The 27172-nt window shown below is 37.0% G+C and overlaps 1 protein-coding gene across 1 annotated transcript; it reads left to right on the top strand.

Annotated features, from left to right (window-relative positions):
* LOC121411195 (heat shock cognate 71 kDa protein-like) lies at positions 1-24340 on the top strand. The gene is made up of 10 exons (XM_041603768.1): positions 1-166; positions 7405-7613; positions 9315-9520; positions 16394-16546; positions 16979-17256; positions 18000-18277; positions 20169-20407; positions 20880-21042; positions 21395-21627; positions 22289-24340. Exons 2-10 carry the CDS (start codon positions 7409-7411, stop codon positions 22508-22510), a joined length of 1977 nt encoding a protein of 658 aa, XP_041459702.1. The 5' UTR covers positions 1-166; positions 7405-7408; the 3' UTR covers positions 22511-24340.
* Positions 24341-27172: the final 2832 nt, after the last annotated feature.

Here is a 27172-nt window from a genome sequence, read left to right as displayed (position 1 = left end):
ACAGTCACATGGATATGGTATATTCTCGAAATTACATTCTTTAGCTTCCGCATGGTGTTGAAAAGAGACACACCACCTCCCATGTCAAAGAAACAAGACTAATTTTTTGTATAATTGAAGGCATTTTTTGTGTTTCCATCAAGATATAGAACAAAGCAGTAACTAAGTAAGTAACGTCCATCTCTTTCTCTTTCATTGTTTAAATCCCAAACGCACAGGATTTTAGTCATTCATGTTTTTGGCCGCGTGTGTGGATGCTCGGTGGATCGTTTGTGTTCAAATCCATTCATTGATTTGAGTGTTCTTGTCGCCAGCTTGGACTTGGTCATGGCCCGTCGATCGTATTGTCTACAGGCTCGTGCACACTGACCATGCATGCTTGCTTTGTTCCACCATGTCCACTGTCTTCAGTTCAACTTTGAAATCAGAAGTCTCTAGCCAGTATGTATACCCAGTTGTTGTGTATCCGGACGGGTTGTGTGTCCGGACGATCAATTTTAGAAAGTCAATTGGAAAAATTTACAAGCTAAGTTTCAGCAAATTTTAGTACAAAATGTTAGGAAATATTACAAAGAACAAAATACAAAATGACTACAAAGATTGAATTAATATTCTTACTGTAATCCAAAGACAAAAAAGAAGGCTTCAAAAATATAAAGTGTCCGGACACCCCACCCCCCATCCTACTCTCAGTATGGTTGGAACTACCCCTTATCGACCACCTAATCTTCTAAGCATTGTATCTGCGAAAATATTTGTGCAGAACATTGAGCAGATCAGATTCCCATGTTTCTCACAGCGACTCCGATTCAATCAGCGTATCAGAGGCAGAGCTGCCAAGTAGTACCATGAGTACTGATTATCCGTATTTAGTACTCAAAATAGAGAAGAATACTGATGGTTTCATGCAAAATACTGATTTCTAAAGACAAAGTTTCAGTTTATTTTAATTATGTGTTGTCCTATGGTATTCCTGTCATGCCTGTGAAAATACTAATTTCCTCACCAAAATACTGATTTTCAGCCTTGAAAATACTGAAATGTTCTTGTTCAGGTTGGCAGCTCTGGCGTATATATCGACGAACAACGAATGCGACGATTTTACATTTGCTCATTTGCACCCATCTTTTGAAACCGACCACCCGCGATACACTAAGTTTATGGCCTATTCTTGTCGCTGTGGCGAAGTATTTTGACTCTTCCAAATCAGTTCTGTGATGTCAACATGCTAAATAAATGATCGTCTCACTACTTTCATTGCGAGCTCCGGCACATGATTCGACGATTGACGACTGATACTTGTTCTAAAGCCGTTTCCTATTGGATTTCTTGGTTTTTCAGCGGGGTTTGGGTCTGGTCAATACAATTTTGATTAATTCTAAATATTTACTTTTTGCTGCTTCTTTTTTTTCTCGTAAAATCGATTCTTACCGTTTCTATGGACACTGCGCCTACTCTCCTGCGTGTATCGTTTGTAATACGCAATAATTTTAACGCGCGCAAGGTGGTTGGTTTCAAAAGAGGTGGTCGATATGTAGTAGTCTCACCATACTACTACTAGCTACTGTATAGTCACGTATAGACAGCTGGCAGCCGTCTGTTTCGAGGAGTTTTTTTAACATTTTCTTTTTATTTCTCCTCATACACAGACGGCTCACTATCGTGCAGCCACCATTAGGGGACTTGCAATGCAAAATCCCCCCGTCGGGGCTCTTCAATTTTTGTCTTTAATGAATAAACATTTTGAAAATTAACGCGACCAAAATGCAAATTAATATTCCCTCTTGGCATTATTTGCCAAAAAATGGAGAAAAATCAAGTTAAAAGGAACAAAAACAGTGACTTTTCTTGGCTGTTGTGCAAATTCACTTCCCCGTTTTATCCGAGTAGGCCTACATAAACATATGGCCATTGAGTCCCCTGTACAGATGCAGATCGCGCTAGAACTTCGGTCTCTGTATTTGGTGAGTGAAGCCAACGGAGTTCAGCTGAACAACCAACATAATAGAAACTGAAGCTTTTGGTCTAAGTCACGTATTGTATTACCGGACACTATCATATTTCCGGACTCGCATATTACTGTACTGCGTACAAAATCAATTTCGTAGCGCAAGGCATCAGCAGTTCAATTTCACAGATCAATTTAAAGAACAAGATTGCAAAAACAAGGCGAAAAAAATTAACTTACCTTATTTTCTCTAAAAAGACAGAAAATGCTTAAAATACCATAGGCCTATAGCCTAACATAGTTTTGCATTAACAATTGATAACAATTGATCTATTATCTGATGGAAATACGGACCTGATAATTGCCGAATTTCAATCTCGTCCGCTCCATCGATCAGATCGTCGAAGGGGGATCGTTGATGGCTAGTTCTCAAGGTACTCGGTACCCCTGCCGTGCGTGAGGTTTACTGTGATAGACAGCCATCAACGATCGACAGCGCATCGATAGAACTTGATGACTCAGACTAAGGTTCAGGATATGAACGAGCATTAATACTGAAAAGTGTCATATCGACCGCACAATTGCAAAAAAAAAAAGAAATTAGCTAGAAAACACAAATTTTTACAAAGATCTGCTCAGAATCGATATAAGAAAGCAAACAAAAACTTACAATTTACTCATGATATGATATATCATGAAAAAATCACACCAATTCTTTCTTACATCATTATAATCAAGAATATTTTTACCCGTCCGGCGCACGTCCGGAATTATGATGCAATTTGTCAGGCACGAAAATAATTGTTTTTTGCGGAGGGGTATGCGGCAAGTGCAGTGCAAAGAAAACAGTTGAAAATATAAAATAATTTCATCATATTCATAATTTTCAGAATAATTGAAAAAGCAAGTGATAATTTTTTTTTATTGTATTTCCTCTAGTTGTCATTTTTAAAGCACTGAAATAAAGGTGTCCGGCAATAGGATACACTGCCCTACTAGACAGCTGGCGGCCATCTGTTTCGAGGATTTTTAAAAACATTTTTATTCATTTTTTAAATTTCTCCGTGTACATGTAGACGGGTTAAATCAAAAATGCAAAATCCCCCTGATGGGGCTCATCGATTTCTGTCTTATTTTGTAAAAATGTATAAAAAGAACTGTAGGATGAGGGGTCGGGTGTCCAGACACTATCTTTTTGAAGCCTTCCATTTTGTCTTTGGATTACACTAAAAATATGAATTCCATACTTGTAATTATCTTCTATTTTATAATATTTCCTAAAATTTTGTACTAAAAATTGATGAAAATTCGCTTGTAATTTTTCCAAATGACTGTCAAAAATTGATCGTCCAGACACACACCCTGTCCGGACACACAACAACTGGGTATACATACTAAATTATTTGATTTCTGTTTTGGCCTGAAATGCACCAAAACGAGGAAAAATAAACTTCAACTAAGGAGAAAAAACAGTGACTTACTTCGGCTGTCGCACAACTTCTCTTCCCTGTTTTATCCGAACTTAATACTGGTAAACATGGCCATTGATTGAGTCCCCTGTACAGATCGAGCTTGAACTTTGGTCTCTGTAATTTGGTGAGTGGAGCCAACAAAGTTCAGCGGAACAACCAATAGTACAGACACCAAAGCTTTTGGTCTGACTATACGAGCTAACCCAGGGCCGGAGCCCAGGACTCGTCCGTGTAATACTAGGCAGAAATGGGTACTCTCCAAAATAGGGTAGAATTGGGTCGCAATAGCACTCTAAACTGTTAATCTCTGAATAAAAGGGGGAAAAATAAATTATGCACTTTGTTTATATAGATGAAGGTGTATAGTGACACAAAGTCCTGACATCGAGGCACCAAATGGACCCTCAAAAAAATGAAAAGTTAGGCCTCCATGTCGCGTTCTTCGCACTATATCGATTTGCCATTTTGTTTTCAATTTTGAAAGAAGGAGAACAAATGAGACAGAACGTTTCCTTTTTTGAGGGTCCAGTTTGTACCTCGATGTCAGGAGAGTAGGCGCTGTGTCTATAGGAATGCTAAGAATCGATTTTACGATTGCCATAAAATGCCATAACTTTCTTATTTTACATCTGATTTTGATGAAATTTTCAGTGTTATGCTCATTTGATTTTTCTCTATTTATTGAAATCAACATTTTGCTGGGGTGAACTTGACCTTTTATGTAAAGTTAGAGGGTCTAGATCTCGATTCTAGATCCAGCTCTTTATCAAATATATCTGACATCACTTTGCCTCTTAGATCATTTCTTAGGTTAAAATAATGTAGTCTAACTTTGAGGTCCAATTCGTCTTTATTAGTCTAAACTGGAGCCAAGGTCTAGATCTTTTCTACTATGGGTATTCCTTGAGAAATATGATATCATGGATGCTTTTAATAGACTGAATTTGTACATTAAATGCTTGATTAGAAATTTGGTTTCTCCGTAGTGTAGGTTAAGACTTACTTGAGGGGCAGATGTAGAATTTTCCAGGGGGAGGGGGCACATTTTTATGATGAAAATTTGACAATAAAAACAAGGGGGGTCTCACTTTCAAAGGGGGGGGGGGCACACTTGGGTAAGAACTGCATATTTACATAATTTTTTTTTATCATGGCTCTCAAAAGGGGGGGGGGGCACGGGCGGGAGCCCCCCCCCCCCCTTCATTGAATATACATCTAGTCTCTAGAAATCTCCAGATTATGTGAACAAGTAAATTTCACTAACATGGGATCTATGGGCTAAGTTATGGTGTTTTTTCCCCATTCAATGCAATCAAATCTTTCCTCCTTCGGAAAGTTCAAATAATTGTAAACCTTAAATATTTCCTTTTGTATTGTTTGAGTCTCTAACCCAGATCTCTAGGAGCCCTTTAGATCAAACTCAAAGAAAAATAAAAGAAACTACAATGTTTGAAAGGATAATGCTTGACCTTGGAAGAAACATTATAACTCATGAGGAAAGATAAAAAGAAAATTATACAAGTGCCATTGAGTTATCTCCCAGATACCTATTATGTGTACATGTAGGCCTACATGTACATACCAAGCAAACATCTTTGAGTTCTGATCCAGTTACACATAAAGTAAAGTTCATCCCAATAAGAATTTGATTATGCCTTGTTTGCAGGCTCAGACCCTGATTTGAACTTTGATCAGCAATTGTATAATTTGATGATTCTAGAACAAATGCAACTAGTTTCAGTTCCTATTTGAATTGTCACATAATGCACAGTTCTATTCAGTCTCTGCCTCTGGCTCTCTGTACTAGCAGAGTAACAGTCGGCTTGAAATTCAGAACACTTTGGCCTGTATTCTGAAATCGGGTTTAATTTAGATTCTGGTTTAAAGTTGTGGTTAACTATGGATATCCAATAGTGGCATAAATATATAACAGTAGAATTTCAATGTATCAACTCATTTCTCTCAAATCATTCTTTACTGTTTAGGAACAATAAATAAGATAGCTTTCATCACCATTTACGAGTTAAAAAAGAAAATACTAAATATACGAAACATACAATGTAAGGAAAATTTTGACGTTTTGGGTTTTCCATAATTTCAGCACGAAGTTAGACCATGATCTAAGTTAAACCTGACTTCAGAATGCAGGCCTTTGTGTTTTGACGAAAAAGGGCTTTTGTCCACAGCTTATTACCTATTAGACCATACTTGTGAGAATTTAGCATGGCTTGATAATTTGGGCCTATATATATATATTTCTTCGATATTGTAAAATACTTACCGTAGTATTATCACAAAATTCATGTAGATTTAATAAATGATGAAACTTTTACTGTAAAGATGACAAAGATTGCACTTATGCATCGATGAGGTGGAGTATTATGTTATATGTTAAAAGGAGGAAAATCTGAAACTGAAATATCCTTTAACTTCATTTTCTTCCAATTATGATGAGTGATAATGAATTTACCTTTTCTAGTACTAATATCATTTAGGAGGATGTGTATCCTTCAGGATTTAATGTTCAATATATAAACCAACGGTGAAGTAAAAGCTTTGGAAATTTAAAGTCTGAATACCTTTATCATAAGTTATCATAAAAACACAGTAAAATATTTGAACGCCTGCCTGTGTCGATCCCTGAAATCATTTGTTTTTAAATCTTTATATGATTTGCATAAAATTATGGTCCTTACACTTCTGCATTGAAAGAATGAAATCAAGGCTACACATTATAAGAATTTGAGATAAATGTTGATCACAAATTTCGTATAATGAATTTGAAGTGTTATTTGATCACCCTGTGATTCATAACTTCAGTGCTATGTTCTACTATTTCTGCAATTTATTTATTGTATCCCCCGAACAATGTTCGGAGGATACTATGGATTTGGCCTTTTCGTGCCGCCGCCGCAGAGATTTCCTTGTGAGCACTCTATCAGCTGCATTTCTTCTTCGATCATCTTCAAATTTGGCATGAAGGTTGAGTACATGTATGGTATATCGAAGAAGCCTATCGATTTTGGTGTGGGCGGAGACATTGCCAAGGTAACAAGTTTTTGTGGAAATAACAGATATATCCTTGTGAGCGCTCTACCAGCTGCATTTCTTCTCTGATCATCTTCAAATAGAGTATGAAGGTCCATTATGGTAAAGCAAAGCTGCCTATTGATTTTGGTGTGGGCGGAGACATCGTTGCCATGGTAACAAGAGTTTTTGTGGAAATAAAGATTTCCTTGTGAGTGCTCTACTGGCTGCATTTCTTCTCCAATTATCTTCTGATTTGTCATGAAGGTACATTTTGGTAAAGCAAAGCCGCCCAATGATTTTGGAGTGGGTAGAGACATGGTTGCCATGGTAACCATAATTTGTCATAACAGTTGGCATACGGAAGCAATATTAGAAGGTGAAGCGAAGATGCCTATCATTTTTGTTGGGGTGTCTTAGGGTTAGGTTTATAAAATATATCCAGATTACTATGTAATTGTATTCTCCAACAGGTGATTCTGGACAATATTTTAGCTTCTGCAGTCATGCTGCTATGTCATTATTGTCATCAAATTTGGTACCCACAGACAAAATTTTGGCATTTTGTATTTATTTGTCAAATATCTATTTGAGCTCTATATATCGCAATGATGGATGACGCGGTGGGTTCGGGGGATACATGTACTCGTCCGCGCGACCCGCCGATCATCTCTAGTTTATTACTTTTTTTTCTGTAATAAACTGACAGTGTTCACTGACAACACTACATTGCTGATGCATTCAAATTGTTAAAATGTGTACAATTTTTTTCCCTTTAATGTTTGTATGGATTTTTAGAAATCTGCATCTAATGTGTGTCCTAACAACAACATGTGGATATGTTTGGTCCTGGTATTGGATATTACTGGATTCTATTACCAAGAGAGAGAGAGAGAGAAAGTTTTATTAGAGGGGCTGAATTTGTCTGATTTATTTTGTTCTATCTTCATTTTAAAGAAATATGGCTAAGGCACCAGCAGTTGGAATCGATCTTGGAACAACATACTCATGTGTTGGAGTATTCCAGCATGGGAAAGTAGAAATCATTGCCAACGACCAAGGAAACAGAACAACCCCAAGCTATGTAGCCTTCACAGATACTGAGCGTCTGATTGGAGATGCAGCAAAGAACCAGACAGCCATGAATCCCAATAACACTGTCTTTGGTAGGTTCAGACTTTTTTGATTTTCTGTAAGCAGAGTGGTTTAGATTAATTTTGTCATTGTTTCCACTTTACCTACAGAAACATGAAAATATGGAAATACATGAAAATATATGCGAGTACAAATTTTGGAGCCACTTCAGACTCTTAAAAAGGGGGAAAGGGGTGTAATACTTGTGCAGATATCACATTTTCAATGACTTCTGTACATTTCTTAAAAAGGTGCACTGTTAGTTTTTAAGTGTATGCATAAAATGGCACCCAAATTTACTTAGATCCCCACACCGGCCACATTATAGACTTCGTTCAAGTGAAGACGCTACAATTTTACACATTCCTAGAGTTGTTTCAAAAGGGGGGAAGCTAGTTTTGATTTTTGCGCACCAAAAATTATGGAATAGTTTTACCGATTCACCTTCGATCATGTACTTCTAGATCTGTTGAATCTTTTAAAAGAAATTTGAAAACACATTTATTTTTGTTAAATTGTTGTAGTGTAACTGTAATATTGGAGAGAAATTTGTACAAAGAGCATAGAGCAATTTTAATTGATTATGCACTATACAGTGCGTATCAAAAAAAAGTTTACACTTTGAAAAAGCCCTGGGAATTAAAAAATATACAACATGTGGGTAATTTTTTCACATATAATTATGGGTTTGGGTCTCATCTATCCAATGAAAGTAAAAGTTTTGACAGAATGTTACACTTGAGTGAGCACTATCCATTTTTGTAAAGCTCGCAGAAATCTGTTTGCGCAGAAATGCTTGTTTTCACGCTGTGTCAAGGGGAAAGGGCGAAATCAAACTTAACCTGCGAAGCATTTCTCATGAATTTCCCTAGCACTTTTAGCCAATTGAAATAAAATGGATACATTCAAGCATTTTGTAACAATTTTGCCGCCCAAATTTGAAATTCAACACTTAGTAAGCACAACCTTTACCCCTTTTGTGCCAGCTAGATCTGAGGACATAACTGAATCTGAACAAAATTTTATATCAGACATCTCCAGCAATTTTTTTTACTAAGTTTTTATCATTTAAAGTTGGTTTACATTTAATTTTTCATTTAATACTTGTTTCTCCACACTTTTCCCAAGCTTGGCAATGATTAACAAAATGAAAATCAAGCCTAAGCCATTTCATGTAAATCACAGCTCAGTGTAAAGCAAATATCGTCACGATGGACTCGGTGTGTGGGGGAGTGGGGTGGGGCGCAATGCACTCTTCGAACTGTTTTGGGCAAGGAAACAAGTTTAAAAAGGTAAAAGATATCTTCAAATCAATTTTACTAGCTAATTTCCACGTGTTCTTCATGATTAAGGTCTACTTTTATTTGCATAACTATTTCAAAGTTCTGCGCAAATCATTTTTCACCAACTTTTCAAAAGTAAGTGGTGCTCACTCAAGCGGAAATAGTTTTCGACAGTTATATCGTCACTTGCTTAAATGGATCTGTACCAATGCTAAAATGTGGAAAAATCGTCAGGATATTACAAATATATAATTTTACAGGATTTTTTCTAAGTGTAAACTTTTTTTTGATACGCACTGTATAAGTACCAATTTATTATTATTATCATAAAAGACATCATTTGGAATGCTTTGATTTTTTAAATGAAGGGATAGTCTGATTTAATGTTTTTTACTTGATTGAGTGAAGAATTTCTTTATAATAAGTTCCAATATTGAATTATTTTCATAGATGCCAAGCGTCTGATTGGGCGTAACTTCAGTGACTCCTGTGTGAAGGCAGATATGAAGCACTGGCCATTCACCGTTGTCGAGGAGAGTGGCAGACCTAAAATCAAGATTGAATTCAAGGGAGAGACCAAGACCTTCTACGCCGAAGAGATCAGTTCCATGGTGCTTCTGAAGATGAAGGAGACTGCAGAGGCATACTTGGGAAAGGTTTGTTTTTCCTGTAATTCTCTTAGTTTCCTCAGAATTTAGTTATGTTCATAGAAATCATGGGACTATCCCATAACTCAGTGGGTCACTATCATAGTTTAGAGTTCATTTGTTCCATGTTGTAGGATTCGACATTTCATTTTATTTCGTAATTCTCCTGGAGAAATTACAGGAGATCCCGCCCGCGCATGCGCAGTCATTACGTTCGCAGCATTGATTTGGCAGTCATTTTCTGCCATTTTGGGGTAAGATAAAAATTGTTTTTTCTTCCCCTTCTTCGAGTTGGTTGCTGGAAATTATGCGCTAGAGCTCTTTTCTATTACAACCTCCTTCTGATATCGACATTGGGTTCAATTTGAAGTACTTAATGACGAAAATCCGATTATGAATCATGTTTTCTTGAATGTGGGTACCAGCCCGCCGGCGACTCAGTCGCAGCGGAGTGCGGGTTCTCCACCGGGCCTCACGCCAGCGAAGCCGGGCGCAGGGACCCGTTCCACCAGCCAGCAACCAGCGTCGCATCAACAGTCTTCGTATTCGACTTCGTCGAATACACTTATAGATAACTTCATGATAAAGGAGATATGATTGAATCTCCGTCGGGCTTTTCGGGCATAGGTACCGTTATGGCACTATTGAAAGCCAAGCCCCAAAATTGTCAAAAAACATAAAGATAAAGGAGATATTAAATCTCCGTCGGGCTCTTCGGGCATAGGAACCGATATGACACCAACAAAGCCAAGCCCAAAAAGAATAAACCTTTCCCCTCAACTTCAAACTCTGAGTTTGAGGAGAGACTAAATTAGAATCGCTTTTGACTGAAGCACTGGAGAACCAGGCTTTTCAGAACCAGTCAGGGAGCCAGTTACTCCCCAGGCATAGATCAGCCATTATCAAGATAGTATTCTGAGGCTGTCTTTTTTTACGATGATAATAATGGTTATGATGATCAGAATTCTTAAATACAGTTCCAAGCAGGTCAGGTCCATGTGACCAATGTCAATGATGACAATTCACAAGCTCCAGATTTCGAGAGTGGGGAAGGTGAATGTGATGTGGGCCAATTAAGGCCCAGGCATACCGGCATTAGCCGCTAAGTTTGCCCAGCCCCAAGAGATGTGGCACGGCAATTGATAACCTTGGTCGATATGATGCCAAGAGTTAATGCTCCCATTTGGGACAAACTAAAACAAGTAGGCCTAACTAGACAAAGAAACCTGCAACTACAAAAAATTCAACGTTCACTAACCAGAGGTTTGACAGCATTCATGCAATCTTTAGACCCAGAGAATATTTCTGAAGCTCAACAAGATTGCCTCGCTTCGCTCAACACTACCAATTTTGAGCTAAATTGCACAAGGAAACGTCTTATCAGACCTGATATGAATATGAAATTTACACCATTGTGCAAATCTTCCCTAGTGGGCAAGTTCTTATTTGGAGATGATCTTGCTAAGCAAGTGAAAGACCTGAGTGAGCAACAAAAGGCAGCTGCAGGGATGATGAGAGGCCAATTGAACGACAAGCAATTCAAGTCTCACACATATCACCCATATGCCAGGAATAAAACCAGTACTCGTGAATCTGGATGGGCTCAATCAGCCCAACATGATTTGTGGTCAGGCAACCAGAGGGTCCTTTTTAGGGCATCCCCAGTGGAAACGACACAAGAACAAGGGTCATGACCAGTGGCAGAACCCAGGCTCGCAGAGCAGAATGCCTCTCAACAGCCCCTTTCCCCCAAAGCAGGGTGCATCTTGGAAGAAAACAAAGTAACTACTTCTACTGAAGAGGCGAGTTAACTCAATGATTATTCAAAGTTTCCTATTGGTGGCCGAATGAGGCATTTTGTAAACAATTGGAAAATATTACTTCTGATCACGTCATCTTATCAGCTGTTGAAGGGTATAAATTAGAGTTTGAAAATTTATCTATTAAACCATACCGTTCACTACCCCCACACTGTTTCATATCAGAACAGTTGAAGTAATTAAAATCAAGAAATTATACACTTGAGAAAAAGGTGATTGAACAATGCTCCCATGAGAATGGAGAGTTCGTGTCCAACATTTTTATTCGGCCCAAGATAAATATTGGGCTAATTAAGAGTTATTCTGGCTCTTCCTGACCTGAAAAAGTATGGCTGTCAGCATTTTAAGATGGATAGCATACATACAGCAACACAATGTCAGAAAATTTGTTTTCTTGCCTCAGTGGACCTTCGGGATGCTTACTTTTCGGTCCCAGTTCACCCTTCAGATAGAAAGTACTTAAGATTTATTTGGCAAGACACGCTTTTTCAATTTACATGTTTACCAAATGGTTTGAGTACTGCACCACGGCTCTTTACCAAAATTTTGAAACCAGTGTTTGCCACACTGCACCAAGCAGACCAAATCTTAGTGGGTTATCATGACAACACCATCATTATTGGTAACAATAAGGCCCAAGTACAGAAGGCAATTGATGCCACGGTTGGCCTTTTATCAGAGCTTAGGTTTATTATTCATCCTGATAAGTCGGTACTCAAACCATTACAGGAAATTACTTTCCTTGGATTGGTCCTTAATTCAGTGAATATGTCCATTACACATCTTCTGACAAGGTAAATGAAGTTAAAAAGTGTTGCTTATATAGGCCTCCTCCAAACTAACTTGCCTAGTATATTAGAGCAGTCTCCAGAACAATTGGGAAAATTGTACTATCATTCCCTGCTGTCCAATATGGCCCTCTTTTCTATCGGGCTTTGGAATTGGACAAAATTGTAGCACTGAAAATTAACAAAGGTCATTTTGATAGACCCATGCAACTCTCGCAGGCAGCTCGGTACGATCTTGAATGGTGGGTAGCAAACCTGCACATTGTATACTCGTCTTTGAGAGTAAAGAACCGGACCTGGAGTTGTACTCCGATGCAAGCGGTTCGGGATGGGAAACTACATGTATAGAGCTAAATTCTAGTAAAGGTGGGCGATGGAATGCCGAGGAGTTTGTCAAAGCTCAGAATGGTGAGATTGATTATCTTGAATTACTGGCAGCCTTTTTCGGACTAAAGTCCTTTTGTACATCTATGAAAAATACCATATCCTACTACGCATAGATCATGTAGTTGTAATGAAATTGCAAATGCAATCTGTAAATGGTGTTTAGAGAGAAATATTTGGCTGTCTATTTCTTATATTCCAGGCAAGCTAAATGTAGTAGCTGACAAGCTGTCTCGTAAATTCAATGATAGGACAGAGTGGACACTGGATAAACAAGCTTTTAACCAATATACTCCTTACTTTGGCTCACCAGATATTGACTTATCTGCATCTCGACTAAATCAATTACCTAGGTATGTCTCTTGGCAACCCGATCCTAGTGCATTCTTGGTTGATAATTAATTTTTTTCTAAACTGGGCCAAGTTGAATTTTTATGTCTTCCCACGTATTTTGTCTCATGCCAAGTTGCTTGCAGAAAATTCTGAATGACAAGGATATACGGGCTTACTAGTTGTCCCATATTGGCCCTCACAATTTCGGTTTTTCTTGCTCCAAATTATAGGGAAACCTGTAGAATTCAAGAGGAGGAAAGGGTTACTAACTTTACCCTTCTCAAATTTCACCCCTTTTGAGATCACATTGATCTATTATATTGCAGGATCTCCAGAAACATTTCAAGAGACTGAATAAAAAGACCACGGAGATCATAAGGTCTTCACGGAGAGACTCTACTAAAAATCAACAATAATAATAATAATGCTCAATTCTTGTAAAGCGCATGTAGCACAGCATGTCACTATGCGCTGTATCTACATAAGAAAATGGAAAAACTTTATTTAGACAGAGGTTGGAGTTATGTTCAATCATCAAGACATTAAAAGACACTACAGAAGCACCTTGTCTAAATTTTTAGTTTTAGATGGTCCTTTTACAGTGGGAACTCATTCATTAGTGCACCACTTTATGAAAGGAACCTTTCAACTTCGACCACCCAAACCAAGGTACACTAACATATCTGGGATATTAAATTAGTTTTGAACCGTTTAAGGAAGCTAGCACCTGAGAGAACCCTTAGCCTCAATCTCTTGAGCCTGAAAATTGTCACCCTCTTAGCACTAACCTCAGCGCAGCGGGTGCAGTCGCTTCATCAGTTAAACATCAAGCATATGACTTACAGATACTAGTAGTGGAGCTACGTTTTGCTTTGGTCAACTACTGAACACAGACAGACCAGGGCATAATGAAGATATGACATTGGAAGCTTACCCTCTAGATAAGCGACTGTGTGTTCTTGATTATCTAAAACATATTCGAAGAACAGAACGTCTGAGTGGATCATAAAAACTTCCTTTTTATCAGCTATCAGAAGCCTCATGTGAGGATAAGTTCATTTATAACAAACCATTTCCCTTTGGATACGAGTAAATCTAGCTGCAGCTGGGGTAGACACTGATTTCTATAAGGCGCAATCCACGAGGGCTGCGTCGGTGTCAGAAGCTGAGAGGTCAGAAGTTCCCATCGCTGCTATTATTTCAGATAGTCTGGATGGACTAATGAGAAAACTTTTAACTACTCTATCATACGCTTTGGATCAGAAAAGTGACTTCTCAGCCTCCTTGTTAGGCAGTGCCTCTTACTCGGTTGTAGAGGTTATGTTGTGTTCACACCAGGGTTATGACTTGGTGTAATTTTGGTATCAAATATGCCTCCTGAGCTTTAAAATCTCCTGTAATTTCTCCAGGAGAATTACGAAATAAAATAGAAAGATTAAATGAGAACAAAGTTTGAAATTTAATATTTATTTTATGAGTAATTTGGAGGGAGAGATTACAGGCCCCCCACTCCCTCCCATTACTCAAGGGCAAAATTAGCTCTAACTTGTTCTCATCTTAGTTTAATCTTTCTTGCTGTTTTATCAGGAGTCATATTTGATGCTTTGAATGATGACTGCGCATGCGCGGGCGGGATCTCCTGTAATCTCTCCCTCCAAATTACTCATAAAATAAATATTAAATTTCAAACTTTGTTCTCATTTAATCTTTCTATTTTCCTGATGACAATGTTCAGGCTTTGCTACATATTTGTAGGATCGATACCAGCGGAGTATTTTGTGAATCAAATTAATGGTACCGTTTTTGTCTCACCTGCGAAGCAGAGTGAGACTATAGGCGCCGCTTTTCCGACGGCGACGGCAGTGGCGTCAACATCAAATCTTAACCTGAGGTTAAGTTTTTGAAATGACATCATAACTTAGAAAGTATATGGACCTAGTTCATGAAACTTGGCCATAAGGTTAATCAAGTATTACTGAACATCCTATTAGAGTTTCATGTCACATGACCAAGGTCAAAGGTCATTTAGGGTCAATGAACTTAGACCATGTTGGAGGAATCAACATCGAAATCTTAACCTGAGGTTAAGTTTTTGAAATGTCATCATAACTTAGAAAATATATAGACCTAGTTCATGAAACTTGGACATAAGGTTAATCAAGTATCACTGAACATCCTGCATGAGTTTCACGTCACATGACAAAGGTCATTTAGGGTCAATGAACTTTGGCCGAATTGGGGATATCTGTTGAATTCCCATCATAACTTTGAAAGTTTATGGATCTGATTCATGAAACTTGGACATAATAGTAATCAAGCATCACTGAATATTTTGTGCAAGTTTCAGGTCTCATGATTAAGGTCAAAGGTCATATAGGGTCAATGAACTTTGGCCGAATCGGGGGTATCTGTTGAATTACCATCATAACTTTGAAAGTTTATTAGTCTAGTTCATTAAACTTGGACATATGAGTAATCAAATATCACTGAACATCCTGTGCGCGTTTCAGGTCACATGACCAAGGTCAAAGGTCAATGAACTTTGGCAAAATTGGGTGTATCTGTTGAATTACCATCATAACTTTGAAAGTTTATGGATCAGATTCATGAAACTTGTACATAAGAGTAATCAAGTATCACTGAACATCCTGTGCGAGTTTCAGGTCACATGATCAAGGTCAAAGGTCATGTAAGGTCAATGAACTTTGGCCATGTTGGGGTTTTTTGTTGAATAACCATCATATCTCTGTAAGTTTATTGGTCTCGTTCATAAAAAGTGGACATAGAGTAACCATGTATCACTGAACATCTTGTGTGAGTTAGAGTAGTATTCAAAGTCAGCACTGCTGCTATATTGAACCGCGTGATGCAGGTGAGACGGCCAGAGGCATTCCACTTGTTTCATATTATTTTCTCTGAGCAAAAATCACTGATTATTTGTTTCATATAATGCTCCCTAGATGTTTTGACATTTCTGATTTCTCTCACTGTCTCTCTGAGTCTGCCTGGTGACCTAGTTTAGCTTAGACTTGGACATTACATATCAATGTTACAAGAATTCATATTTGGAAAAGGGATCTTTAAACAATTTTTTAGCACTGTACAGTTTCAAATTAAGATACCCTTAACAAAGTTATTGAAGCAGCTAATGTTTTGATATACATATGGTTTGTAGGGATGCCATTTTTCAGACAAGAGAGTAGAAACTTTTAAACTTTTTAACATATTTTAACTATGGAAATCACTTTTTCTCCCAAAGTGAAATTTTTTGGTTTTCAGGATTTCAGAAAGGAGAACAGTTTAGTTTACATGAGTTGACCTCACAGATAAGTTTACCTCACAATCACAAAAGCAATCCTCAGTAAGTTGACCCCACAGAAGTTAAAATGTTGTACCCAAGAAAAGGTTAGTCACAAAATGACAAAACTCTTCTCTTTAATCACCCAAAAGATTTTTTTAAGTTCATGCAAGTCAAGTTATGTCCAAGTCTAGCCACCAGTTTCAGCAGATTTGATTTGCCATTGTTTGACCCTAGATATATATTTTTTTCTCTACAGAAAGTAACAGATGCTGTTGTTACAGTACCAGCATACTTCAATGATTCTCAGAGACAGGCAACCAAGGATGCTGGTGTGATCTCTGGGATGAACATCTTACGTATCATCAATGAACCTACTGCTGCTGCTATTGCTTATGGTCTTGACAAAAAGGTATTTGAAATTTCCATTATAGAGTAAACAAACAAGAATTTTATTTTTACTGAAATGTCCAAACATGCACAACAAGGAAATTTATCACAGCCCAAGACATGTTCATTTCTCAGAATTTGCCAGGAACATGTTTGGCAATTGTATAATACGAGAATTGTTTGTTCATGTTTAACATGAGGCATCATGGAAAATGCTGTTTTATAATTTTATACTGTATATGTGAGGAAGTAAATGATGGATTGTATTTGTGACCTACATTTTACAAATTTTAATACTTAACTGTTCCTTGTGGAGAGTATAACATTACATTAATTTTTAACGAAACACAAATAAGGTCATTGTGATTTTGGGGTTTATATATAATCAGTTACTTTCTGATTGGATCTTAATGTTCTGACTTCTGTGGCTTTGTGCACTACCCTTTTTTACTAGGTCGGCGCCGAGCGCAATGTCCTAATCTTTGACCTGGGAGGTGGAACCTTTGATGTGTCAGTGCTCACAATCGAGGAGGGCATCTTTGAAGTGAAGTCAACCTCCGGTGACACCCACTTGGGAGGAGAAGACTTTGACAACCGTATGGTCAATCATTTCATCACAGAATTCAAGAGGAAGCACAAGAAAGACATCACTTCTAACAAGAGGGCTGTTAGGAGACTGAGAACGGCTTGTGAAAGGGCCAAGAGGACACTCTCATCAAGCACACAGGCTAAGTAAGTCCATCCTTGAATCTTGTGTTCTTTATTTAAAAAAAAATCTTTATTTATTCACGATTAAACTTGATTTTATGTGTCTTCTGTGAATATTGAAGATGAGATGAATTTGCAAAGTAGATGGTATTCAACAATAGCCTCTTTCAATTTGCCTTATAGTATTTTGTATATTATCAAAACCACTCTTTCGGACACTGATCTGTGAAATCAAAAGCAAAAAGAATCCTAACTTTTCTGGTATGTTTTCAAATAGATAATGGTAATGGGATTAGGTGGAGATATAGTTGCTTACAAAAAACCTATAATGATAGTGAAATATGGCACTGAATGTTATGTTATTATCCTTCGAGCCCTTAAATGGCATGGGTTACTACACATCAATCACCTGTTCCAAATTTGAGGATCTCGGCTCTGACCTTTTCTGTGGCACCTTAGAGACTGTTGAAAACATTCAATTTTAATATAATTCATTTTGTAAATTTCTGAAAACAAACAATTACAAAGTAGCATAGAAATATTAATATATAAAAAACAAACACTTTAATTTGCCTGGTATGAGGCTGAAAGAAAAGCAAGCCTTGAATATAAAGCCACATCCTATGTGGAAATGGAATAAGGATAAAGAGATAAGGACATTATGAAAATAAAGAGGATCGCAAAGCAGCATTGTGTTTTTGTGATAGTGAAATATCACAATCGATGTGATCTTTATTTTTATCTGATTTTCCATTTAATTTTAATAGCATTGAGATTGATTCACTCTTTGAGGGCATCGATTACTACACCTCAATCACCCGTGCCCGATTTGAGGAACTCAACTCTGACCTTTTCCGTGGCACCCTTGAGCCCGTTGAAAATGCCCTTCGCGATGCCAAATTGGATAAGGATAAGATCCATGAGATTGTCTTGGTTGGTGGCTCCACCAGGATCCCCAAGATCCAGAAGCTTCTTCAGGATTTCTTCAATGGAAAGGAACTCAACAAGAGCATCAACCCTGATGAAGCTGTTGCTTATGGTGCAGGTTAGTCCAGTCTTCTCAATATTCCATGTGTTGACTTGTCAAATTCTCTGTACAGGATTTTAGAAATCCTCTCCCCTTTGTTTTTATGTAGGAGAAAAGGTAACACAACAACTCCCCTCAGATACAATTTCCAGCATTGAAAATCTTCCAGAGCACATCTCTCCAGATGCAAGAGAGGTCGTTCCTAAAAAAAAAAAAGGCTGTGGTAACTTTGCTATCCACTAGAGATTTGTATGGAATCCATGATTTTGATACACTTCCAAGCATAGTTTTCATGGTAGTTCCCATTGGAAAGCAAAGTTTACCATAGTAGCAATTTGTAATGCAACATGGATAGAGAAGAGTTTCCCCGATGGCAAGTCTCCATGTGGATATCTTTCCTAAATAACAAGTCCTCCCAAAGAAGTTGACCCAGAAACCATGTACAGACATCCCATCCATTCTGAATTTGGTAGAAAAAATATATAATTTTTTTTTCATTCTCACCTCTTGTGTTTTGCTATGATTTTCCAAATTTTCATCTTAACCTTATTCCTCAATCCTATGGGAATACTGTTTTTTTCCTCTTGATCAATATCATTCCTATTTTCCAATCACATGGGTTGGGAGGTCTGCATTTAGGTAGAGTATGATGAATATATTTCATTAGCAGAAGTAAGTTAAAGGGGAAGTTCACCCCAACAAAGTTTATTGTAAAAATAGCAGATCAAATAATAGAAAAATATTGCCGAAGGTTAGAGAAAAATCCATCAAAGAATAAAAAAGTTATTAGAATTTTAATAATTTGATTTGTGACGTCATATGCGAACAGCTTTACTACGTATCGAATGGCAAGAAATCAATGAAATGTCATTTTGTCAGAAAATTGAAAATGTAATTGAAATTTGACATTCAGAATATCAATAGACAAATAATTTTACACTCATTCCTAAAAAGAAAAAAAAATGAAATTTATGAATGTTATATTACATAACATGGGGCAGAGCTCTGCTCATTTATGAAGTCACAAATCCAAGACATAAAATTCTACTAACTTCCTTTATCTTTTTCCCTTTGAACCCTGAATTAATTGGGATGATTGTGACCCTCACCCTGAATTATATGCAGATATCCAGCTTATCAAGGAATACATGACATTTGAAATAAATGATCTCATATCGTCATGTTTCGAGCCCTGCCATGTCAGCTGCACCTTCCTCCACTGATGCCCGGCTGATGTTGTTCAGCTTCCCGTATTAACGATAATCTCAAATTTTGTCTCAAAATCACTAATTTGATGGCTGAAAATTCAATGATAGCTTGTACGCATAGTACTTATACAACTCACCATACATTATCACATGAGCCTCCTCGGTAAGATAGGATATTTTGGTCATTTTTTACTGATATCTTAAACCATTGGCGGCAAAAGGTAAAACAATTTAGGGGGGATGGACACAGGTAAACAAATTTCACCCCCCCCCCCCACTTCCGGCGCCTATGTCTAAAACCCTTGTTTTTTTAATCACATGACTTGAAGCCGGTATTCCAGTTTTTAGGGTTCAAAGGGTTGATAAATTTTCCTCAAACCTTCATCAGTATTTTTTTTTGCTATTTTTAAAACAAACTTTTCTTCAGGGTAAACTTCCCCTTTAAATGCAGTTTTGTGTATTTCTTTTCAATTATATCTAATACAATGTCTATTTTTTAGGGGAAATTATGGGTTACACTTACCCTTTTTAGCTAATCTTGCATTATACAGATAGTCTTCCTTTTTAACACCCATGTAGAGGCCAGCAAATGTAGATTATAACGTGCTGAGTGCTCGAGTGGATTTTGTACTCTAGACCTCTTGGTTCACTATCTTCAGAATACACAATTATTACTTGTACCACTTTTCTGTCTGGAATAGCTGTTCAGGCTGCCATCCTGTCTGGAGACAAGTCCAGTGAGGTCCAAGACCTCCTCCTTCTGGATGTTGCCCCACTGTCCATGGGTATCGAGACAGCCGGTGGTGTTATGACCCCTCTTATCAAGAGGAATACGACCATCCCAACCAAGCAGACGCAAACATTCACAACCTACGCTGACAATCAACCAGGTGTGCTCATCCAAGTCTATGAAGGCGAGCGAACCATGACCAAGAACAATGTAAGTCTCTGGCTTGTATAATGAACATTAGTGTAAATTTTGCTGTGGCATGTGCTAAAATACGGCGAGTCAAAAGAGCCAAACGTTTGTTTACTCTTACCTATGTTTTTTCTGTTTTACTTAGATCTTTTCTTTGATTGAATAGTTGAGAAATAGATTTAGCTATCATTCCTAGATAGTATTTTATTACACGAAGGCCAGTGGTGATGAAAAATTAAGTTATACTTATAAAGATTTGGAGAACAATTTAAGCAGGAATTAAAGGATGAAACCATATAAAAATTAGTATGCTTTCTCTTTGGCAATGTATATCCACATTGCCTTTGCCAGCTTGAACATATATCAAATTAATTGGCAGGTCCAGTGTCAGTTCACAATTTCTTTTTCCTTTTCCCCCAAATAATATTTTTTTTTTTTCAAATCCACTCTTATTGATAACTGTTGTCTCTCTTTTTTTCTCTTGTTTTTTCAGAACCTCCTTGGAAAGTTTGAGCTGAGTGGGATCCCACCAGCACCTAGAGGAGTTCCCCAGATCGATGTATCCTTTGACATTGATGCCAATGGTATCCTGAATGTATCTGCAGTGGATAAGAGTACTGGCAAAGAGAACAAGATCACTATCACCAATGATAAGGGTATGTCGTAAGCTTTTGTAGCCTACCAGATCCAGTCTCACTATCAATCATCCCAACTATGCAAAGCCAAGAGCATGCCAGTTGGATAATTAGAGTGATAGGTGCATGCTTGATCTAGAGAACACATTCTACAGGCATGTTATGTACGCAAACAAAATGAAGTGACTGGCATTCCATATTTGGGGCTGATTGGATTGAAAACCATTAAGAAGCTAACAGATGTAAGCAGTATGTATAAATGTAGGAAATATATATGTACAGTGTAAATAATTCTTGTAGAATTGAAGAACAAAACTGAAATTGATCGCCAAAACACTATTTCAAACCGTTTCTTTATTTCCTTTGTGAGCAGGACGTCTTAGCAAGGAGGAGATCGAAAAGATGGTTGCAGATGCAGAGAAGTACAAGGAGGAAGACGACAAGGAGAGGGACAGGATCTCGGCCAAGAATGCCCTTGAGAGCTATGCTTACAACATGAAGAGCACCATGGAAGATGATAAGATCAAGGACAAGGTTCCAGAAGAAGACAAGACTAAGATCCTTGAAAAGTGCAAGGAAGTATTGGATTGGTTGGACTCCAACCAGGTCAGTAGATGTTTTCTGGAGGCAAAATGTTCTGGGTAGTCGGTTAGTCCACCTATTTGCTTAATTGCCCTTCAAGCTCTTTTTAGATCAAGTTCAATCTTGAGGGGGGGAAGGGGTGTTGCATAACAGGTTAGACAATGATTTTATTACTTTGGGCGTAATAAATAAAGAGCTATTTATTGGATCAATCAAACTTGTTTCATATATTCATATACAAGAGATGAAGGACTGATTATTGTTGGGGTTTACAGAGGTCAAAGTTCATGAATATTCATAAGTTTACTGGTTTACCTATCTACACTGTTACTGTCAATGACTGTGTGTACTGTGTAACGTGATTATGTGTTGAACTGTGTTTTCAGGTGCTACCTCCACACATAATTGCGCACACTGTTCTTGATTGATACTAACAATATACTCACTAATGGCTGCTGCAAGAACAATGGGTAACTTAAGAAATCAAAGCCAGATTTTAAAGGCTTTGTGGATGAGCTTTCGCCCAGGTTTCATGATTCTTCTCCATACAGTCATTCAGCATTTGATATAAACTTTGCATCAGACACATGGTCTGTCTATCAGCTTATCAATTCCAGTCCAGAGGGGTCATCCTATATAACGCATATATAACATTATGTTTGTGTTCTTTATTTTGAAATCACAGACTGCCGAGAAGGATGAGTTCGAGCACCAACAAAAGGAACTAGAAGGTGTCTGTACACCAATCATCACCAAGATGTACCAAGCTGCTGGCGGTGCTCCTGGCGGCATGCCGGGTGGCATGCCTGGTGGTATGCCTGGCGGTATGCCCGGCGGTATGCCCGGTGGTCCCCCCAGTGGAGACAGTGGAACCGGTGGTGGCCCCACCATCGAGGAGGTTGACTAAAGCCTCAGGCTGGAACTCAGAAGCATACCAAGCAACAACTCAGTCACAGAATTACTTAAAGCACTCAATGCTATGGATACGGAATAAGATGATTTATATAATCTGAAGCTTATCAAAGTGATGATAGTACCTTATAAATAACTTAGTAAATATTTGTATTCTAATGATGCTAAATTCATATTTGTAAAGCATTTTGTTCACTTGTACTGATTGAAATAATGAAATAGATTTTATGCCATTGTCCTTATACTTAAAGTAATTGCAATATTTGTCCCGTGTAATGCCAATGATTAATTTGCCAAAAGTATAATCACTAGCTGCTGCAAATCTTTTAAAGATATTTAGTCTTAAATAATTTATCTATTTTTCTGAACTTAGCTGTTGAAAGGATTTTGCTCCTTTTGAGCATTTTAATCGCATTTTTGTCTTTAATATACCCATTTTAAACAAAGATATGTTCCTAGAAGGATTTTTTATATACTAGAATGCATTGATTATCTAATTGTAGTACCAGCTATTTTATTTTTCAAATTTTCCTGTTGATTGCTGAAAAATGGCTTATAGTCTACAAGATATATAATATCTTGGGAATTCAGAAATTATAGGATATGTGAAAATAATAAGTAACTGTTAATTGTTTAGAGTCTAGGTATGGAATTCTCGAGTATTGATACTCTTATTGTATGGAAGCATTTTCTTATATCCATGACCTACATTGTGTGTACAAGTGAATAAGGAATGCTCTGAATTTGTGTGTGTCAATGGTTTACTGGTTCATATGGTACAACCGGGAATCAAAGCTATTGATGTAGATTTGACTTCACTTTTTTATTGTTTGAATATAGGTGTTTTGAAATGTGCAGTTTGTTCTTAAAACAAATCAAGATTTATTTTACATCTCATTTGTTGTTATTGAAAAGAGATTTTAGTAGAACTTGTTGAAATATTTCTGATTTTTATACCAAAGTAATCTTTCTCTGTTTTGATTTTATCAACCTTGCCTATACTAACATACAAATTTATGCTCATAAATGTACAATGATGCTGTTTAATGTGACCATTATCTTGGCCTTTTGAAACGATAGACAATAATACTTGCCAAAATAAATGATTCTGGGGAAATAACTATCAAAAGCAATTCAAAATCAATGAATGCTATTATTAACAAGACCATTTATCTTGGCCTTTTGAAATTGACAATCAAAAATACTTGCCAAAAACAAATTTTTCTGGAGAAACCACTTTATCAAAAGCATTTCAACCGCAATGACTCCTGTTTTTAATGAGACCATTATTTTGGCCTTTGAAACTATAGACAATCATTAATACTTGCCAAAATAAATGATTGAGACACAACTCAAATGCAATTTAATGTTAGATTGAAAATTAGGATATCTAAGAAAACCAGTGATATTTACTTATTAATTTTTCAAATGTGATTTGGAAGTGTTGTTTGTAATTTACCTGTGAATTCTTATTTTGCTGTTGTTTTTTTTTTTTGGGGGGGGGATTTTATCCTGAAGTGATATTTGTTGTTGTTACTCTAGAAATGTCGTTCCAATTTTTATTTTTTTTCTCAAATTTGCTGAAATAAGGAAATCACTTGTATAAATGTATCCACTTGATTCTGAAGACTTATAATGCATTGGTGGTATATTTGTATGTCCTGTGCGTCTTGCATTTGATGTAGACAATAACGCATCTTACACTGCAGCAACTTAGAACATGTTATGCACTTAGGTGTTGCTTGATATGAGGTATGGATACCGCTTGGTTCCATTTAACTATTGTTTAACTTTACTGTGGAGAAAAGTCTAAATAAAGTTCAAACAAATAGGAAAAGAGAAGTGTTTGTCATGTCTTTGTTGTATGCATGCCAACAGCAAGGTAACCTTGGAAGTGGTTTGTGTGCCAGTTCTCATGGGGAATTACAAACCGTTTGGATTCCAATAACACAACAAAGTGGAAGAGATTTATGACCAGCAGACATGTATGTAATGTCACTGGAAACTGCTTTGTAGTAAATTCATTATCTCATCTTTCCCTGGCCCGGTAGTTTCCTGGCTAAGCTGAATTTTATTTTTAAAAATCTTGCTGGTACACAAAGTTTGCTTTCCCCAAAAAAAATCTCTATTGCAGGTATTTCCAGTGCTTTTTACAAAGTCTAGGGTGGAAAAAGCCAACTCGCATATGTAATGAGCTGTGACCTTTGACCTGCATACTTCAAATTCGAACTTGGCCTGTATTTTGGTGTCATCTACCTACACACACCAAAATTGTTTTCAATCTGTTGAATATTTCATAGGTTATCATGCGGAAACCAATTCGCATATTTTTATAATGAGCTTTGACCTGCGGACTCCAAATTCGAACTTAGCCTGTATTTTGGTGTTATCTACCTACACACCTAAAAAAAATTTAATCCGTTGAATATTTCATTCGTTATCATGCGGAAACCAACTTGCATATTTAATGAGCTGCAGGCTTTGACCTGCGGACTCCGAATTCGAACTTGGCCTGTGTTTTGGTGTCATCTACCTACACACCAAAATTGTTTAAATCTATCAAATATTTTTTTAGTTATTGCGTGGAAACCAAGTGGGGGACAGACGGACAGGGGCAACGCTTAATGCCCCCTCCACACTTCGTTTGCAGGTGCATAAAAGTATAGATATTGTTTTGCATATATAATCAGACCTTGTGATTATTGAAGCGTGGCACACATGCTTCAATGATCATGACATGCCTTTTTTTCCCCAAGAGAGGAGATGCTCTCATTTGATATAAAATTCTTACTTGTATTTCAATCAGTATTATTCATTTTGCAAATGATTATAGACAAATGAATGTCTAACTACTGTTGCCTCTTTGATTTTTGTACAGGGGTCGCAATTCAGTTATTTTTGCTAATCGTGCTTCCTTTCAATATGAACAAAAAACATTAAAAAGTATCGGATTTTATATCAAATGATAGTACATTACCTCATTTCTTGGAGAAAAAAAATGAGTCATGATCATTGAAGCATTACAGAAATGTATGAAAATATGCATTATTGCATAATCATTCAAGTATGACCTATCACATTTTGCAACTGGGTGAAAACAGGCTACTTTTTTTCTTTCACATGTACTATTAGAGTTTATGGTAGTCTGGTGGAATTCTTTCATTTCCAGTATAGTTCATTATCTTCTTGTACAATGTTGATGTATAGCATTCAAATTATTTGTTACAACACTATTCACGGCCATTTGAGATGATAGTGGTATATGTTCATCGGCATACAGCACATTCAGCTAGACATGATAAAGTTTATGTCAATGGCGGGAAGAAGCTGCTGAAAACTGTTTATCTAATAAAAGAGAGCCAATGGAGTAAATTAGAGAGTCAAAACGGGCCTAAGCTTTCGATCTTAGCAGAATCTTCGTCAAAGGCAAAACGACAGACGTGTGTTTGTCATTTGCCTCCGACGAAGATATTGCTAGGATCAAAAGCTTAGGCCTCTTTTGACTCTCTAAAGTTCATATCAGACAGACTTGAACAACTCTTAATACAGACTAGTTTTGCGTATTCATCAAGGATGTGTGATCGTATGTGTAAACTGATTAATTAATGCTTCCATGAGACAACCTGTGCAGCTACTTCTTCATTACCCATGGACCTAGCATGGACACAGATTCTGTGTTCATGGTTTGCTGCAAAAATAGCCTGACGAAGTATATTTGCAGATTGACTGGTGGCTTACACTTAGAAATGCCTTCAAAAAGGAAACTAAAACACTGTATTCAAACTTTAAACATATCTGAATTTAATTTCTCTATATACAACATTTCATTATATCAAATAATTGCAATTGGACTTCGATGAGAAGTCATACCTCACTAATACTATGTTTTGTATTATTAGCAATCAAAATAATCTATGACAAGGTATATGAGCGTATTAAACAAGTAAACTGGACTAACATATCGCACAAGATACATGTCACAGATATTCCAACAACAGAACATTTGTGATTAAAAAAAAAGAAAAGCGAGAAAACTGAACTGTCTTGACATGATTTGATGCAAAAACAACACCACACAGTAACTTTATCTTCTGCCCAGATTTGCTGTGTCCCGAAAGTTTAGCAATTAATCATACAGTGAATTGCACATCAATGCAAGCGATCATAAAATCATCTATTCATCTACAATAAACTGCTATCCTTTTTCTGTTTGTTGGTCTTGTACCATTACACTAGAAATGTTTATCTTGAGCATTCCATGTATTCTGGGATTTCAAATTAATTTCAATTATGCTCCTTTGGTAAAAATATAAGTTTGAAAAGAAGTGTGCAGTGCAGTAGTAGTGTCCAGGTTTCCATGGCAACAATTAATTGTATTATACAGTTACAGACAATTACATAACCAACTTATACAGACTCATTGTCTAATTACAGTTAAAAGTATAAATATTTATATATTAAAAAAAACAAATGTGTGGAATGCTTTCATGTCAAGACGTCCTGGTGATGTTCATCTAATTCAATAATTCTATTGTATTGAATTAGATTATTATTCATTACCAGGGAATAATTTTCCTGGTATCGCATCGCAATTTGCTCCACTTTCTATTATAACTGTGACCCAAACTTCCTTTGTGTAGCAATTTATTTTTACACT

The sequence above is a fragment of the Lytechinus variegatus genome, chromosome 3 (assembly GCF_018143015.1).
Source record: "Lytechinus variegatus isolate NC3 chromosome 3, Lvar_3.0, whole genome shotgun sequence".
Lineage (NCBI taxonomy): Eukaryota > Metazoa > Echinodermata > Echinoidea > Temnopleuroida > Toxopneustidae > Lytechinus > Lytechinus variegatus.
The sequence above is the reverse complement of the archived record's forward strand: the minus strand, read 5'-3'. Positions and strand labels throughout refer to the sequence as shown.